The 17,060-nt window shown below is 60.2% G+C and overlaps 1 protein-coding gene across 1 annotated transcript in view; it reads right to left on the reverse strand.

Annotated features, from left to right (window-relative positions):
• wdr32 (WD repeat domain 32) overlaps window positions 1-16,280 on the reverse strand; it is a 105,284-nt gene extending 89,004 nt beyond the window's left edge. Inside the window, 2 exon segments of the mRNA XM_038792912.1 lie at window positions 8,720-8,833; window positions 15,952-16,280. Of these exon segments, the coding sequence (XP_038648840.1) occupies window positions 8,720-8,833; window positions 15,952-16,190 (353 nt within the window). The 5' untranslated portion in view covers window positions 16,191-16,280.
• Between the last annotated feature and the right edge of the window lie 780 nt (window positions 16,281-17,060).

The following is a 17,060-nucleotide window of genomic DNA, read 5'->3' on the forward strand; positions in this document are numbered from 1 at the left end:
AAGAAGCCTGAAAAAGGCAGCTCAATATCCCGGGATATAGAATCTTCAGGCGAGACAGAGGGGGAAAAAAGAGGAGGCATTGCTTCATTAGTTAAGGAGTTAGTCACTGCAGTAAGGAGAGATAAGATCTAGGAGTAGGCATCAAATGAAGCTTTGTAGGTAGAGCTTAGGAATAAAAAAGGGACAGCCACATTGCTAGGTGTTTATTATAGACCCCCAGACGTTCAGCGGGAAATTGAGAAGCAAATATGTGCGCAATTCGCAGAGGTGTGTAAAGATATTAGGGGAATTATATTAGGTGATTTCAACTTCCCAACATTAATTGGGATGGTCATCGTGTTAATGGCTTAGATGGCATGGAGTGCTTAAAGTGTCTGCAGGTGAACATTTTAGCTTAATATGTAGAGGGTCCAGCAAGGAATGGTGCAGGGCTGGACCTAATTCTGGGGAGTGAAGCCAGACAGGTGGTTGATGTGTTGGCGGGAGAGCATTTTCGTGATAGCAACCACAACATGGTTCAATTCAAATTTATCATGGACAAATAAAGACAAGTTGCAAAAAAAGTTTCAAATTGGGGGAAAGAGTGGATTTTAGCAAAATAAGGCAGGATCTGGCCATGGTACACGGGAAAGACTTACTTGTGGGGGAATCTACAGAAGAGCAGTGGGGGTGGTTCAAAAATGAAATGGGGATGGTACAGGCCCAACATGTTCCCTCTAGGATAATAGGGAGGAGTAACAAGCCAGAGAACCATTGATTACCAAGGATATTCAGGACATTGCTGCCTCACGGCGCCGAGGACCTAGGTTTGACCCCAGCCCCGGGTCATTTCCGTCTGGAGTTTGCATTCTCCCAGTGTCTGCATGGGTCTCACCCCCACAACCCAAAAAGATGTGCATGGTTGGTGGATTGGCCATGCTAAATTGCCCCTTAATAGGAAAAAAAAGAATATGCTGCTCTAAATTTATATAAAAGATGATATTCAGGATACGATGAGAAGGGAGAGAGGTTTTTAAATCAAGTACATGGGGAGCAAATCAACAGAGGCATTAGTGGAGGATGGAACTTAAGAAAGGAATTAAGAGAGCAAAGAGGGGATATAAGACAGCTCCGGCCAAAAGTAGGGAAAATCCCAAGATATTCTATAAGAATATCAATGGGAAGATGATAACCAGGGAAAGAGTAGGGCCCATTAGGGACCAAGGGGGAAATCTGTGAGTGGAGCCAGAGAACATTGGTAGGGTGTAAACGAATACTTCACATCTGTCTTCACCCAAGAAAATTAGGAGGTAGCTATGGAACTCTGGGAGAGAGACTGTGAAGTTCCTGAGCAAATTGCCATAGGGAGTGAAGAGGTGTTGGAGGTGTTAGCAGGCTTAAAAGTGGACAAATCTCCTCGTCCGGATGAATTGTGTCCCAGGATGCTGTGGGAGGTGAGGGAGGAGATGCAGGGGCTCTGACCCAAATTTTTAATTCCTCCCTGGCCACAGGTGGAGATGCCAGAGGACTGGAGAACAGCTGATATGCGAGTCTTACGTCAGTGGTAGGGAAACTATTGGAGAAAATGCTTAAGGAGAGAATCTATCTCCATTTGGAAACAGTAAGAAGTCTTACAACAGCAGGTTAAAGTCCAATATGTTTGTTTCAAACACTAGCTTTCAGAGCACTGCTCCTTCCTCAGGTGAATGAAGAGGTATGTTCCAGAAACATATATATAGACAAATTCAAAGATGCCAGACAATGCTTAGAATGCGAGCATTTGCAGGTAATTAAGTCTTTACAGATCCAGAGATAGGGGTAACCCCAGGTTAAAGAGGTGTGAATTGTCTCAAGCCAGGACAGTTGGTAGGATTTCACAAGCCCAGGCCAGAAGGTGGTGGATGAATGTAATGCGACATGAATCCCAGGTCCCGGTTGAGGCCGTACGCATGTGCACAGAACTTGGCTACAAGGTTCTGCTCGGCGATTCTGCGTTGTCGCACGTCCTGAAGGCCGCCTTGGAGAACGGTTACCCGGAGATCAGAGGTTGAATGCCCTTGGCTGCTGAAGTGTTCCCCAACTGGAAGGGAACATTCCTGCCTAGTGATTGTCGCGCGATGTCCGTTCATTCGTTGTCGCAGCGTCAGCATGGTATCGCCAACGTACCACGCTTCGGGACATCCTTTCCTGCAGCGTATGAGGTAGACAACGTTGGCGGAGTCGCACGGGTATGTACCGCGTACCTGGTGGGAGGTGTTCTCATGTGTAACGGTGGTATCCATGTCGACGATCTGGACCTAACCATAACCCAAATCCTACCAACTGTCCTGGCTTGAGACAATTCACACCTTTAACCTGGGGTTACCCCTATCTCTGGATCTGTAAAGATTCAATTACCTGCAAATGCTCGCTTTCTAAGCATTGTCTGGAATCTTTGAATTTGTCTATATATATATATTTCTGGAACATACCTCTTCATTCACCTGAGGAAGGAGCAGTGCTCCAAAAGCTATTGTTTGAAACAAACATGTTGGACTTTAACCTGGTGTTGTAAGACTTCTTACTGTGCTCACCCCAGTCCAACGCCGGCATCTCCGCATCCATTTGGAAAGGCAAGGTTTCATCGGGAATAGTCAGCATGGCTTTGTCAGAGGGAGGTCACACCTCACCAATTTGATTGAATTTTTTAACATGTGACCAGGTATGTAGATGAGGGTAGTGTAGTTGATGCAGTTTACATGGATTTCAGCAAATCCTTTGACAAGGTCCCACATGAGAGACTTGGAAAGAAGGCAAATGCACACGGGATACAGGGTAAACTGAAATGGTGGCTTAGCTGTAGGAGACAGAGTAGGATGACAGACGGCTGCTTTAGTGATTGGAAGCCAGTGTCCAGTGGCGTACCACAGGGATCTGTGCTGGGCCCCCTATTATTCGTTATTTATATAAAAATATATGACTATGTGGGAGGTAGGATCCATAAACTTGCAGATGACACAAAGATTAATTTAAGGTTAACGTGCAGATTTAGTCGGCAGCCAAGGCAAATGCAATGTGAGCATTCACGTCAAGAGGGCTAGAATACAAGACCAGGGATGTACTTTTGAGGCTGTATAAGGCTCTGGTCAGACCCCATTTGGAGTATCGTGAGCAGTCTTAGGCCCCGTATCTAAGGACGGATGTGCTGACCTTGGAGAGGGTCCAGAGGAGGTTCACAAGGATGATCCCTGGAATGAACAGCTTGTCGTATGAGGAACGGCTGAGGATTTTGCATGTTCTCCCCTTGGCTGCGTGAGTTTCCTCCGAGTGCTCCGGTTTCCTCCCACAAGTGCGGAAAGATGTGGTTAGGTGAATTGGACATCCTGAATTCTCCCTCTGTGTACCCGAACAGGTGCCGGAGTGTGGCAACTAGGGGATTTTCACAGGAACTTCATTGCAGCATTAATGCAAGCCTACTTGTGACAATAAAGATTATTATTATCCTTTAAAAAGTACCTAGAAGGGCAGCACGGTGGCACAGTGGCTAGCATTGCTGCCTCACGGTGCTGAGGTCCCAGGTTCGATCCTGGCTCTGGGCCACTGTCCGTGTGGAGTTTGCACATTCTCCCCGTGTTTGCGTGGGTTTCGCCCCGATAACCCAAAGATGTGCAGGGTAGGTGGATTGGCCACGCTAAATTGCCCCTTAATTGGAAAAATGAATTGGATACGCTAAAAAAAATGTTTAAGTACCTGGAAGAGTACTTGGCACTTCAAAATATTAAAAGCTATGGTTCAAGTGCTGGCAAGTAGGATTAGGTGGGCAGGTCAGGGCCTTTCATGCATCAGTGCAGACTCGATGGGCCGAAGGGTCTTTCATGCATTGTATTATTCTGTGAATACCAGCAATCTAGTGTCTAAAGATCGACCCCAACTTTCAGAAATACCTACCAAGTGTGTGGTCAAAAATACGGCTCTTGAATCGGCCTCATCTGCCATGCAAGAACCCACAGAAGCCATGGCCAGTTACACTGAATTTCTGAGGTGGACAATCATATTCGTTAGGGAGTGATCGACTTAAATTTTACAACCCTGTGAGAACTCTATACATTTCTAATTCTTTTTTTTTTAAATAAACGTTTTATTGAGGTATTTTTGGTATAGTAACAAAATAAACAATATACATGAAACCATAAACATAGTGCAAAAGCCGCTTACCTCTCGTACAGGTCCCTTATTGACCCCCTACTCTAATCTAAACTACTCCCCCACCCCCCCTCCCCGCTGACAATTAATTTCCCGCAAAGTCAATGTCAAACGGTTGCCACCTCCGGGTGAACCCTAACAGTGACCCTCTCAAGGCGAACTATATTTTCTCCAAACAGAGAAAGCTAGCCATGTCCGATAGCCAGGTCCCCGACTTCAGTGGCTTTGAGTCCCTCCAAGCTAATAGTATCCGTCTCCGGGCTACCAGGGAAGCAAAGGCCAGAACGTCTGCCTCTTTCTCCTTATGGATTCCCGGGTCTTCCAGCACCCTGAAAATCGCCACCTCGGGACTCAGTGCCACCCTTGTTTTTAACACCGTGGACATGACGTCCGCAAATCCCTGCCAAAATCCCCGAAGCTTTGGACATGTTCAAAACATGTGCCCGCCGGTCCTCCCGCACACTTTGCGCACCTGTCCTCAACCCCAAAGGATCTGCTCATCCGGGCCACTGTCACGTGAGCTCGATGAACCACTTTAAATTGTATCAGGCTCCCATGCCGACCCCTCCCCCGCCACCCACTTCCTGATCACAGCTATATTAGCCGCCCAGTAACAGTTGCTAAAATTTGGCAGCGCCAGCCCGCCTCCGCTCAAGCATTACCTTCCTTATTCGCGGGGTCTTGCCCGCTCAGACGAAGCCCGTGATCACTCTGTTGACCCGCTTAAAAAAGGACCGCGGAATAAAAATGGGGAGACACTGAAATACAAATAGGAATCTCGGGAGGACCGACATCTTCACCGTTTGCACCCTCCCAGCCAGAGACAACGGAAGCGCGTCCCATCTCCGAAAATCGTTCTTCATTTGGTCCACCAGCCGGACCAGATTCAATTTATGCAGTTGGTCCCATTCCCACGCCACGTGGATGCCCAGGTACCTAAAACTTCCCCCTACTGACCTAAATGGCAGCTCTCCCAGTCACCCCTCCTGTACCACAAACATCTCACTCTTTCCCATATTAAGCTTATACCCCAAAAACCAGCCAAATTTCCCTCGAGCCCTCATGATTTCTTCCATCCCCTCTATTGGGTCCGAAACGTACAGAAGTAGGTCATCCACATAGAGAGAAACTCGGTGCTCCACCCCCCCAGACCAGTCCTCTCCAGCACCTCGAGGCTCTCAGAGCAATTGCCAACGTCTGTAAAGCCAGCGCAACAACAGTGGGGAGGGGGGGGGATCCCTGTCTCGTCCCCCGGTGCAGTTTAAAGTAGTCCGATGTTGTTCTATTCATCCGCACACTGACCACAGGAGCCTGATACAGCAACCTGACCCAGTCAATAAAGCACCGTGCGAATCCGAACCATCCTAGTACCTCCCACAGATAGTCCCATTCTACCCGATCAAAAGCCTTTTCTGCATCTATCGCGATCACTACCTCCACCTCCCTACCTTCCGGGGCATCATGATCACATTTAACAGCCTTCTTACATTGGCCACCAACTGCCTGCCCTTAACAAACCCAGTCTGGTCCTCCCAATAACGTTTGGAACACGATCCTAAATCCTGGAGAATAAGATTTTGGCCAGCCACTTGGCATCCACATTTGGGTGATCGGCCTGTAGGACCCACACAGCTCCGGTTTCTTGTGCCACTTAAGAATCAGCAAAATTGTGGCCTGTGACATCATCAGGGGCAGCACCCCTTTCCCTTGCCTCATTGAACATCCTCATCAACCCCAACGTCCCAGAGAACGTTTCATAGAACTGCACTGGGTACCCGTCCGGCCCCGGGGCCTTGCCTGACTGCATGGCCTTCAGACCCTCCACTATCTCTTCCAACCCGATCGGAGCCCCCAGCCCTTCTACCCGCTCCCCGTCCACTTTTGGGAAATTCAGCCCCCCCAGGAAGTGCCTTATCCCCTCCAGCCCCCCAGGGGGTTCCGACCTGTACAGTCTGCTATAGAAATCCCTAAACGCCTTATTCACCCTTACTGAATCACCAACCAGGTTCCCATCTCTGTCCTTTACTTTCCCTATCTCCCTGGCTACCTCCCTCTTCCTAAGCTGCTGTGCAAGCATTCTGCTGACCTTCTCTCCATGCTCATAGATAGTCCCCCACGCCTTTCTCAACTGCTCCACCGCCCTCCCTGTGGTCAGCAAGCTAAACTCCGCCTGTAACCTCCGCCGTTCCTTTAAAAGCCCTGCCTCTGGGGTCTCCGCATACCTCCTATCAATCTGTAGTATCTCCTTCACCAGTCAGTTCGTCTCTGCCCTGTTCCACCTTCTCCCTATGGCCCGGATCAAAATCAGTTCCCCCATGACCACCGCCTTCAGTGCTTCCCACACCACTGCTGCTGAAATTTACCCCGTGTCATTGACCTGCAGGTAGCTTTGAATACATTTCCTCAGCCGCTCGCACACCCCTTCATCTGCCAAAAGACCCACATCCAACCTCCAGTGCAGGCGCTGGTTACTGTCTTTACTAACCTGCAGGTCAACCCAGTGCGGAGCGTGGTCTGAGATTGTAATCGCTGAGTACCCAGTGTCCACCACCCCAGCCAGCAAGGCGCTGCTCAAAATAAAGAAATCTATCCTGGAGTACATTTTATGCACGTGAGAGTAGAAGGAGAACTCCTTCACCCTCGGCTGCCCAAGCCTCCATGGATCCAACCCCCCCCCCCCCCCCCCCCCCACAATCAGCTCCATGAACCCTCTTAGTTCTTTTGCCACTGCTGGCACCCTGCTCGTTTTAGAGCTTGATCGGTCCAAGCCAGGGTACATAACTGTGTTGAAGTCCCCTCCTATGACCAACCTGTGCAAGTCCAGGTCCGGTATCTTCTCCAGCATACTCTTTATAAACTCCACATCATCCCAATTTGGCGCATACACATTTACTAACACCACCTGCACCCCCTCTAGCTTCCCACTGACCATAATGTACCAACCTCCCACATCCGAGAATATTCTACCCGGCTCAAACACCACCCGCTTATTGATTGCGACCCTTCTAGTCTTTGAATCCAATCCCGAGTGAAAGACCTGACTGACCCAGCCTTTCCTCAGTCTAACCTGGTCCGCTATTCAAAGGTGCGTCTCCTGCAACATTACCATGTCCACCTTCAATCCCCTAAGATGCGCAAACACACGTGCCCTTTTGACCGGCCCATTTAACGCTTGAACATTCCAGGTGATCAGCCTAGTTGGGGGGCTCATTGCCCCCCTGCCCCCCCCCCGCCGATCAGCCATCCCCTTTTTTAGGCCCGCCTCCAGCCCGTGCTCCGCGTCTCCACCGATCCATCCCCAGGCAGCCCCCAGCCCCAACCTCCTCTCTGTCCCTCAGCTCAAGTCCCTCCCTCGTCAGCAGAACATTTCCCCCCCCTCCCCAGTAACAACGCCCTGTAACCAACCCCTTTACTAAACCAAACATATGCACACCTCCCACTGCGCTTCCGTGAGCTAGCTCGCCCAGCTAGCTTGGTGGCCCCCATCCTCGGCGCCGATAGTCTCCCACCTATTGTTCCCTCTCCACCCCCACCCCCGCTCATACAAACAAACTTCAGCATCAAACAATCTCCACACAATTCCCTTTCATAGACATAGAACATACAATGCAGAAGGAGGCCATTCGGCCCATCGAGTCTGCACCGACCCACTTAAGCCCTCACTACCACCCTATCCCGGTAACCCAATAACCCCTCCTAACCTTTTTGGTCACGAAGGGCAATTTAGCATGGCCAATCCACCTAACCTGCACGTCTTTGGGCTGTGGGAGGAAACCGGAATACTCGGAGAAAACCCACACAGACACGGGGAGAACGTGCAGACTCCGCACAGAAAGTGACCCAGCCGCTATGAAGCCACAGTGCTAACCACTGTGCTACCGTGTTTCTTTTTCGCAAAGTCCAACGCGTCCTCAGGCGACTCAAAGTAGAAGTGCTGATCCTCATGCATGACCCAGAGACGGGCTGGGTATAACAGCCCAAATTTCACCTTTTTCTTAAAAGCAGTCCCGTTTCTGCACAGCAAAGCCTTCCTGAATGACTTGCATCAGCTGCTCCATAGACTGCTGGGTCGACAAGCCAGAGATCCAAACCTCCGCCATACTGTCTTCTGTTGCAGCTACAGCCCAAGCCTTCTCTGTCTTTTTGTTTCTGCCCTTACAAACACTTCGAAGTCCTTCTCTCCATGCACCAAAATGGGAATTCAATAAACAATTGCCACTAACATCCGGTTTACAATTCAAGTCCGATAGAGAAGCGGGGGAAAGGTCCAAAAGTCCGACCAGAGTGGGAGCCACCAAATGTGCGACTTACTCCTCCATAGCCGCCACCCGAAGTCTACATTTCTAATTCTGACCACTTGTGGAACCCCATTCCCTTTGCTCCAGTACCGGCAGCTGCAACTTCAGCTCTGCAGTTCCCTCCTTAAACATTTCAATTTCTCTACATCTCGCACCTCCTTTAAAACACAAAACCTACCGCTTTGGCTAAGCTTTCAGCCATCTGTGCGAATAAATATTTAGCTGAGTTGGTGTCAATTTTCCTTTCCTGTGTAACTGACCTGATGTTATTCACACAATCTTCATGAGCTTCAGACAGAGTTCTGATGTGTTTTGAAGATACTGGGTCAAACAAGAGAACTTCAGTCTGTTCACATGCCACCGTCAACACAGATCTACAAAAGAAATAAATCAGAAATAAATAAATAAAACCAAGTAAGTTTTTCTTTTCAGACTGTGGCATGTCATCTGTAAAGTCACTTGGGCGACTTCCAATGGCAGTGTGTATGTCAGGGGAAGACGTATAAAAGGTGAAACCTGCTAGGCTATTTTTAGCCCATTTTGCCCAGTTGCTGGGGGTATTTTTGCTTAAAAACCCATGTGAGGGATAGTATAAGGTGCCCACATAAGGGAAATGCCCAGAAAGGCCAGGCAAAGAAACCTGAGAGCAGAGGTTCGTCTACGGAGTCGGTGGCTTCTCGTGGTTCTTCAATGGAGAAAATGGAGGCTGTTCCTGGGACCCTGGCCATTCCACTAAAGTCCGAGATGCTTGTCGGCATCTTGGTAGTGGAATTTAAGAAGCAAAGGCAGGTTGTGGCCAAGGGCCTCCATAAGTCAATGGAAGATGCCCTGGCTCCCATTCAGTTGGCGTTGGAGATCAACGAGGCAGTAAAAGCGTTTGGTGCTGTGATAAAGGTAGTGTTGGCTCTCTCTCGAGGCACAGCGACCAGATTGTCTCTATGGAAGCTTCAGATGACCAGTGTGAATGGTCAAAGTGGATGATTTGGAGTATCATTGCAGGGGCAGAATATTTGGATTGTGGGGTTCCAGAGGGAATCGCAGGCCCAATTCTCATAGAATACTTTTCAAAGTTGGTTGGGGGCAGCGGATTCGCGTCCTTTCCCGAGCTGCATCAAGCCCACCGGACACTCCGACAGAAGCCTCGTGACAATGAACCACCAGGAGCTGCTATCGTGAAGTTCCACAGCTACCAGGAAAAGGAACTGGTCTGGAGGTGGGCTAAGGGTCTTAGTGACTATAAATGGGAAGGCCACGCCATCAGGCTTTGTGAAGACTGTGGTGTGGAGCTGGCAAGGAAGCAGACGGCATCTAACAAGGCTAAAGTCACCGTGCAAAAGAGTGGAGTTTGATTTGGGGAGGTGTACCCAGCACAGCTCAGTGACTTTAAAAAAAATAAATTTAGAGTTCCCAATTATTTTTTCCAATTAAGGGGCAATTTCAGCCATGATCTAATTGAATGGCGGAGCAGGCTCGAGGGGCCAGATGGCCTACTCCTGCTCCTAGTTCTTATGTTATGTTCTAATTTAGCATGGCTAATTCACCTAACCTGCACATCTTTGGGTTGTGGGGGTGAAACCCACGCAAACACGGGGAGAATGTGCAAACTCCACACAGAGAGTGATGCTCAGTGACTTTTGAGGCAAAGGCCTATTTTTTCAATGCGCAGGAGGCTGATTTTGTTAAAAAAAACATAGGTTGCCGGGTGAGAGTTGATGGAGGTTTCTCAGAGATTTATGGATTTGGGGGGGGGGGGGGGGGGGGGGGGAGAGGGGAGAGGGGGGAAGGGAGGGGGGGAAGGGAGGGAGGGGGGAAGGGAGGGAGGGGGGAAGGGAGGGAGGGGGGGGAAGGGAGGGGGGGAAGGGAGGGGGGGGAAGGGAGGGGGGGGAAGGGAGGGGGGGGAAGGGAGGGGGGGAAGGGAGGGGGGGGAAGGGAGGGGGGGAAGGGAGGGGGGAAGGGAGGGGGGAAGGGAGGGGGGGAAGGGAGGGGGGGAAGGGAGGGGGGGAGGGGGGGGAAGGGAGGGGGGGGAAGGGAGGGGGGGAAGGGAGGGGGGGAAGGGAGGGGGGGAAGGGAGGGGGGAAGGGAGGGGGGGAAGGGAGGGGGGGAAGGGAGGGGGGGAAGGGAGTGGGGGAAGGGAGGGGGGAAGGGAGGGGGGGAAGGGAGGGGGGAAGGGAGGGGGGAAGGGAGGGGGGGAAGGGAGGGGGGGAAGGGAGGGGGGATGGGAGGGGGGAAGGGAGGGGGGAAGGGAGGGGGGAAGGAGGGGGAAGGAGGGGGGAAGGGAGGGGGAAGGGAGGGGGGGAAGGGAGGGGGGGAAGGGAGGGGGGGAAGGGAGGGGGAAGGGAGGGGAAAGGGAGGGGAAAGGGAGGGGGAAAGGGAGGGGGAAAGGGAGGGGGGAAAGGGAGGGGGGGGAAGGGAGGGGGAGAAGGGAGGGGGGAAGTGAGGGAGGGGGGGAAGGGGGGGAGAGGGGATAGGGGGAAGGGGGGGAGAGGGGATAGGGGGGAAGGGGGGGAGAGGGGATAGGGGGGAAAGGGGGGGAGAGGGGATAGGGGGGAAGGGGGAGAGAGGGGGAAGGGGGAGAGAGGGGGAGATGGGGGAGAGGGAGGAGGGAGGTCCCGGGGTTGGGGGGAGAAAGAGGTCCCGGGGTTGGGGGGGAAAGAGGTCCCGGGGTTGGGGGGAAAGAGGTCCCGGGGTTGGGGGGGAAAGAGGTCCCGGGTTGGGGGGAAAGAGGTCCCGGGGTTGGGGGGGAAAGAGGTCCCGGGGTTGGGGGGGCAAGAGGTCCCGGGGTTGGGGGGGGAAAGAGGTCCCGGGGTTGGGGGGGAAAGATGGTCCGGGTTGGGGGGGAAAGAGGTCCCGGGGGTTGGGGGGGAAAGAGGTCCCGGGGTTGGGGGGGAAAGAGGTCCCGGGGTTGGGGGGGAAAGAGGTCCCGGGGTTGGGGGGGAAAGAGGTTCCCGGGGTTGGGGGGGAAAAGAGGTCCCGGGGTTGGGGGGGAAAGAGGTCCCGGGGTTGGGGGGGGAAAGAGGTCCCGGGGTTGGGGGGGAAAGAGGTCCCGGGGTTGGGGGGAAAGAGGGTCCCGGGGTTGGGGGGGAAAGAGGTCCCGGGGTTGGGGGGGAAAGAGGTCCCGGGGTTGGGGGGGAAAGAGGTCCCGGGGTTGGGGGGGAAAGAGGTCCCGGGGTTGGGGGGGAAAGAGGTCCCGGGGTTGGGGGGGAAAGAGGTCCCGGGGTTGGGGGGGAAAGAGGTCCCGGGGTTGGGGGGGAAAGAGGTCCCGGGGTTGGGGGGGAAAGAGGTCCCGGGGTTGGGGGGGGGAAAGAGGTCCCGGGGTTGGGGGGGGAAAGAGGTCCCGGGGTTGGGGGGGAAAGAGGGTCCGGGGTTGGGGGGGAAAGAGGTCCCGGGGTTGGGAGGGGGCAGGAGGGTCCCGGGGTTGGGAGGGGGCAGGAGGTCCCGGGGTTGGGGGGGCAGGAGGGTCCGGGGTTGGGAGGGGGCAGGAGGTCCCGGGGTTGGGAGGGGCAGGTCCGGGGTTGGGAGGGGGCAGGTACGGGGTTGGGAGGGGGGGCAGGTCCGGGGTTGGGAGGGGCAGGTCCCGGGGTTGGGAGGGGGCAGGTCCGGGGTTGGGAGGGGGCAGGTACGGGGTTGGGAGGGGGCAGGTCCCGGGGTTGGGAGGGGCAGGTCCCGGGGTGGGAGGGGGCAGGGTCCCGGGGTTGGGAGGGGGCAGGTCCCGGGGTTGGGAGGGGGCAGGTCCCGGGGTGGGGGGGGGCAGGTCCCGGGGTTGGGAGGGGGCAGGTCCGGGGTTGGGAGGGGGCAGGTCCCGGGGTGGGAGGGGGCAGGTCCCGGGGTTGGGAGGGGCAGGTCCCGGGGTTGGAGGGGGCAGGTCCCGGGGTTGGGAGGGGGCAGGTCCCGGGGTTGGGAGGGGGCAGGTCCCGGGGTTGGGAGGGGGCAGGTCCCGGGGTTGGGAGGGGCAGGTCCCGGGGTTGGGAGGGGGCAGGTCCCGGGGTTGGGAGGGGGCAGGTCCCGGGGTTGGGAGGGGGCAGGTTCCCGGGGTTGGGAGGGGGCAGGTCCGGGGTTGGAGGGGCAGGTCCCGGGGTTGGGAGGGGCAGGTCCCGGGGTTGGGAGGGGGCCAGGTCCGGGGTTGGGAGGGGGCAGGTCACGGGGTGGGAGGGGGCAGGTCCGGGGTTGGGGAGGGGGCAGGTCCCGGGGTTGGGAGGGGGCAGGTCCGGGGTTGGGAGGGGGGACAGGTCCCGGGGTTGGGAGGGGGGCCAGGCCGGGGTTGGGAGGGGGCAGGTCCGGGGTTGGGAGGGGGCAGGTCCGGGGTTGGGAGGGGGCAGGTCCGGGGTTGGGAGGGGGCAGGTACCGGGGTTGGGAGGGGGCAGGTCCGGGGTTGGGAGGGGGCAGGTCCCGGGGTTGGGGGGGGGAGGTCCCGGGGTTGGGGGGGAGGGGGGGGGGAGGGGATGGTCACGGGGTTGGGGGGGGGGGGGAGGGGAGGTCCCGGGGTGGGGGGGGGGGGGAGGGGAGGTTCCCGGGGTTGTGGGGGGGGGGAGGGGAGGTCCCGGGTTGGGGGGGGGGGGGAGGGGAGGTCCCGGGGTTGGGGGGGGGGGGGAGGGGACGGTCCCGGGGTTGGGGGGGGGGGGAGGGGAGGTCCCGGGGTTGGGGGGGGGGGGGAGGTCCCGGGGTGGGGGGGGGAGGTCCGGGGTTGGGGGGGGGAGGTCACGGGGTTGGGGTGGGGGGGAGGTCCCGGGGTTGGGGGGGGGGGGGAGGTCCCGCGGTTGGGGGGGGGGGGGAGGTCCCGGGGTTGGGGGGGGGAGGTCCCGGGGTTGGGGGGGGGGGAGAGAGTCCCGGCGTTTGGGGGGGGGGGTCCCGGGGTTTGGGGGGGGGGGGGGGAGGTCCCGGGGTTTGGGGGGGGGGGGGAGGTCCCGGGGTTGGGGGGGGGGGGGGACGGTCCCGGAGTTGGGGGGGGAGGTCCCGGAGTTGGGGGGGGGAGGTCCTGGAGTTGGGGGGGGGGGAGGGGGGAGAGAGAGGTCCCGGGGTTGGGGGGGGGGGGGAGGTACCGGGGTTGGGGGGGAGGGGGAGGTCCCGGGGTTGGGGGGGGAGGGGGAGGTCCCGGGGTTGGGGGGGAGGGGGAGGTCCAGGGGTTGGGGGGGGAGGGGGAGGTCCCGGGGTTGGGGGGGAGGGGGGAGGTCCCGGGGTTGGGGGGGAGGGGGAGGTCCCGGGGTTGGGGGGGAGGGGGAGGTCCCGGGGTTGGGGGGGAGGGGGAGGTCCCGGGGTTGGGAGGGGGAGGTCCGGGGTTGGGAGGGGGAGGTCCCGGGGTTCGGAGGGGGAGGTCCCGGGGTTCGGAGGGGGGGGGGGGGGGGGGAGAGAGGAGAGGTCCCGGGGTTGGGGGGGAGGGGGAGGTCCCGGGGGGGGGAGAGGTCCGGGGGGGGGGGGGAGGGGGAGGTCCCGGGGGTTGGCGGGGGGAGGTCCGGGGTTTGCGGGGGGAGGTCCCGGGGTTGGGGGGAGGTCACGGGGTTTGGGGGGGGGGGGGGGGAGGTCCCGGGGTTGGGCGGGGGGAGGTCCCGGGGTTGGGCGGGGGAGGTCACGGGTTGGGCGGGGGGGGGGGGGGGGGGGGGAGGTCCCGGGTTGGGTGGGGGGGGGGGGAGAGGTCCCGGGGTTGGGTGGGGGAGGGGGGGAGGTCCCGGGGTTGGGGGGGGGGGGGAGAGGTCCCGGGGTTGGAGGGGGGGGGGGGGGAGGTCCCGGGGTTGGGGGGGGGGAGAGGTCACGGGGTTGGGGGGGGGGGGACGGTCCCGGGGTTGGGGGGGGGGGGTCCGGGGTTGGGGGGGGGGTCCGGGGTTGGGGGGGGGGGTCCATGGGGTTGGGGGGGGGGGTCCCGGGGTTGGGGGGGGGGGGTCACGGGGTTGGGGGGGGGGGGGAGGTCCCGGGGTTGGGGGGGGGGGGAGGTCCAGGGGTTGGGGGGGGGGGGGTGGGAGGTCCCGGGGTGGGGGGGGGGGGGGGGGAGGTCCCAGGGTGGGGGGGGGGGGGGGGGGGGGGGAAAGTCCGGGGTGGGGGGGAGGGTCCCGGGGTTGGGGGGAGTGTCCCGGGGTTGGGGGGGGGGGAGGGGGAGGTCCGGGGTTGGGGGGGGGGGAGGGGGAGGTCCCGGGGTTGGGGGGGGGGAGGGGGAGGTCCAGGGGTTGGGGGGGGGGGGAGGGGAGGTCCCGGGGTTGGGGGGGGGGAGGTCCGGGGTTGGGGGGGGGGGGGGAGGTACCGGGGTTGGCGGGGGGGAGGGGGAGGTCCCGGGGTTGGGGGAGGGGGGAGGTCCCGGGGTTGGGGGGGGGGGGGGGGGAGGTCCCGGGGTTGGGGGGGGGGGAGGTCCCGGGGTTGGGGGGGGGGGGGAGGTCCCGGGATCTGGGGGGGGGGGGGAGGTCCGGGGTTGGGGGGGGGGAGGTCGAGGTCCCGGGGTTGGGGGGGGGGGGGGGAGGTCCCGGGGTTGGGGGGGGAGGTCCCGGGGTTGGGGGGGGGGGGGGAGGTCCCGGGGTTGGGGGGGGGGGGGGAGGTCACGGGGTTGGGGGGGGGGGAGGTCACGGGGTGGGGGGGGGGGTCCAGGGGTTGGGGGGGGGGGAGGTCCCGGGGTTTGGGGGGGGGGGGAGGTCCCGGGGTTGGGGGGGGGAGGTACCGGGGGTTGGGGGGGGGGGGGGGGTGGAGGTCCCGGGGTTGGGGGGGGGAGGTCCCGGGGGGGGGGGAGGTCACGGGGTTGGGGGGGGGGAGGTCCCGGGGTTGGGGGGGGGTGGAGGTCCGGGGTTGGGGGGGGGGGGGGGGGTGGAGGTCCCGGGGTTGGGGGGGGAGGTCCCGGGGGGGGGGGGGATGGTCCCGGGGGGGGGGGGGGAGGTCCCGGGGTTGGGGGGGGGGAGGTCCGGGGTTGGGGGGGGGGGGGAGGTCCCGGGGTTGGGGGGGGGGGGGAGGTCCCGGGGTTGGGGGGGGGAGGGTACCGGGGTTGGGGGGGGGGGGGGGAGGGCCCGGGGTTGGGGGGGGGAGGGGAGGGGGGGGGAGGTGGGGTGGGGGGGAGGGGAGGGGGGGGGAGGTGGGGGTGGGGGGGGAGGGGAGGGGGGGGGAGGTGGGGGGTGGGGGGGGGAGGTGGGGGGGGAGGTGGGGGGGTGGGGGGGGGAGGTGGGGGTGGGGGTGGGGGGGAGGTGGGGGGGAGGTGGGGGTGGGGGGGTGGGGGGGGGAGGTGGGGGGGGAGGTGGGGGTGTGGGGGGGGGAGGTTGGGGGGGGGTGGGGGGGGGAGGTGGGGGGGGTGGGGGGTGGGGGAGGTGGGGGGGGGGGGGGTGGGGGGGGGGGGGGTGGGGGGGGGGGGGTGGGGGGGGGGGGGTGGGGGGGGGGGGGGGTGGGGGGGGTGGGTGGGGGGGGGAGGGGAGGGGGAGGGTGGGGGTGGGGGTGGGGGGGAGGTGGGGGGTGGGGGGGGGGAGGTGGGGGGGGGGGGTGGGGGTGGGGGGGGGTTGGTGGGGGGGGTGGGGGGGGGGGTCCCGGTGCTTACCCGTCCGGGGAGTATTCCAGGTTGAAGGCGGCTCCGTGGCTCTGGCTGCTGAGGGTAACGGAGTGCGCGGGGTTCATGGAGCCGTACAGACTGGTCATCAGGTTGTAAGTCTCCCGCAGCGGCCCGAGACCGCGGCCCACGGCGCGACCCTGCACCCAGGAGAAAACCCCATTGCGGGGAGGAGGGCGGCGACGGCCCGGGGCCCAGTCCCGCTGCCGGGTCGGCGCTTTCCCGCTCATTGCTGCCCGGCTCTGCCTTCACTGCGCTGCGCCGCGCCGACTCCAACCGTCACAACCGCCGCGCTCCGTCCCTCCGCAACCCTTTCCGGCAACTTCCGCTTCCGGTCGGTACGCACAAAGGTTCCACTTCCGACCGAAAGGGCGGGGCAGCGCGGGGGGCAGGGCCCGGCGCGGGGGGCAGGGCCCGGCGCGGGGGGCAGGGCCCGGCGCGGGGGGCAGGGCCCGGCGCGGGGGGCAGGGCCCGGCGCGGGGGGCAGGGCCCGGCGCGGGGAAGGGGCGGCTCCTGGGCAATATGGCGGAACCTGACATGGAGGAACAATGGTCACCACGGAACAGGCCCGCCTGCCGATCGTTGGCCCCAATCGGAGCCAGGCCACCGTGCACGCACCCCTGGGGTCGGGTCCCCCGCCATCCCCCCCTCCATGACGGCCCCCGCAGACACATCTCCCAGGCCCCGCCGTGTGGGACCTGAGTAACCCACGCCGGAGCGGAGAAACTACGACATCTTCGCAGCCTTCAGCACATCATCGATGAAGACAAACATCTTGCCAAGATCATCCCTATCCCCACTACTTGCCTTCAAACAACCACGCAACCACAAACATACCATTGTGTGCAGCGAACACTCCCGCCCAGAATCTTCCCAATTTTTTTTGCGACCTCAAAACACGTGAGCTTGATTCACTGACCCACGACCACACCTCTCACATTCATCTGCTACCCCCTGAAAGAACCCACTCATTCTCGCCCAAGTCATATGCACCCTGTGCTCCACCTTAAACTCCATCAGGCTCATCCTTGAACAAGAGGAGGTACTGTTTACTCCATGCAGTGCCTCACTCCATACTCCCCAACTGATCGCCCCTCCCA

This window comes from Scyliorhinus canicula, chromosome 3 (genome assembly GCF_902713615.1).
Source record: "Scyliorhinus canicula chromosome 3, sScyCan1.1, whole genome shotgun sequence".
Classification (NCBI taxonomy): domain Eukaryota; kingdom Metazoa; phylum Chordata; class Chondrichthyes; order Carcharhiniformes; family Scyliorhinidae; genus Scyliorhinus; species Scyliorhinus canicula.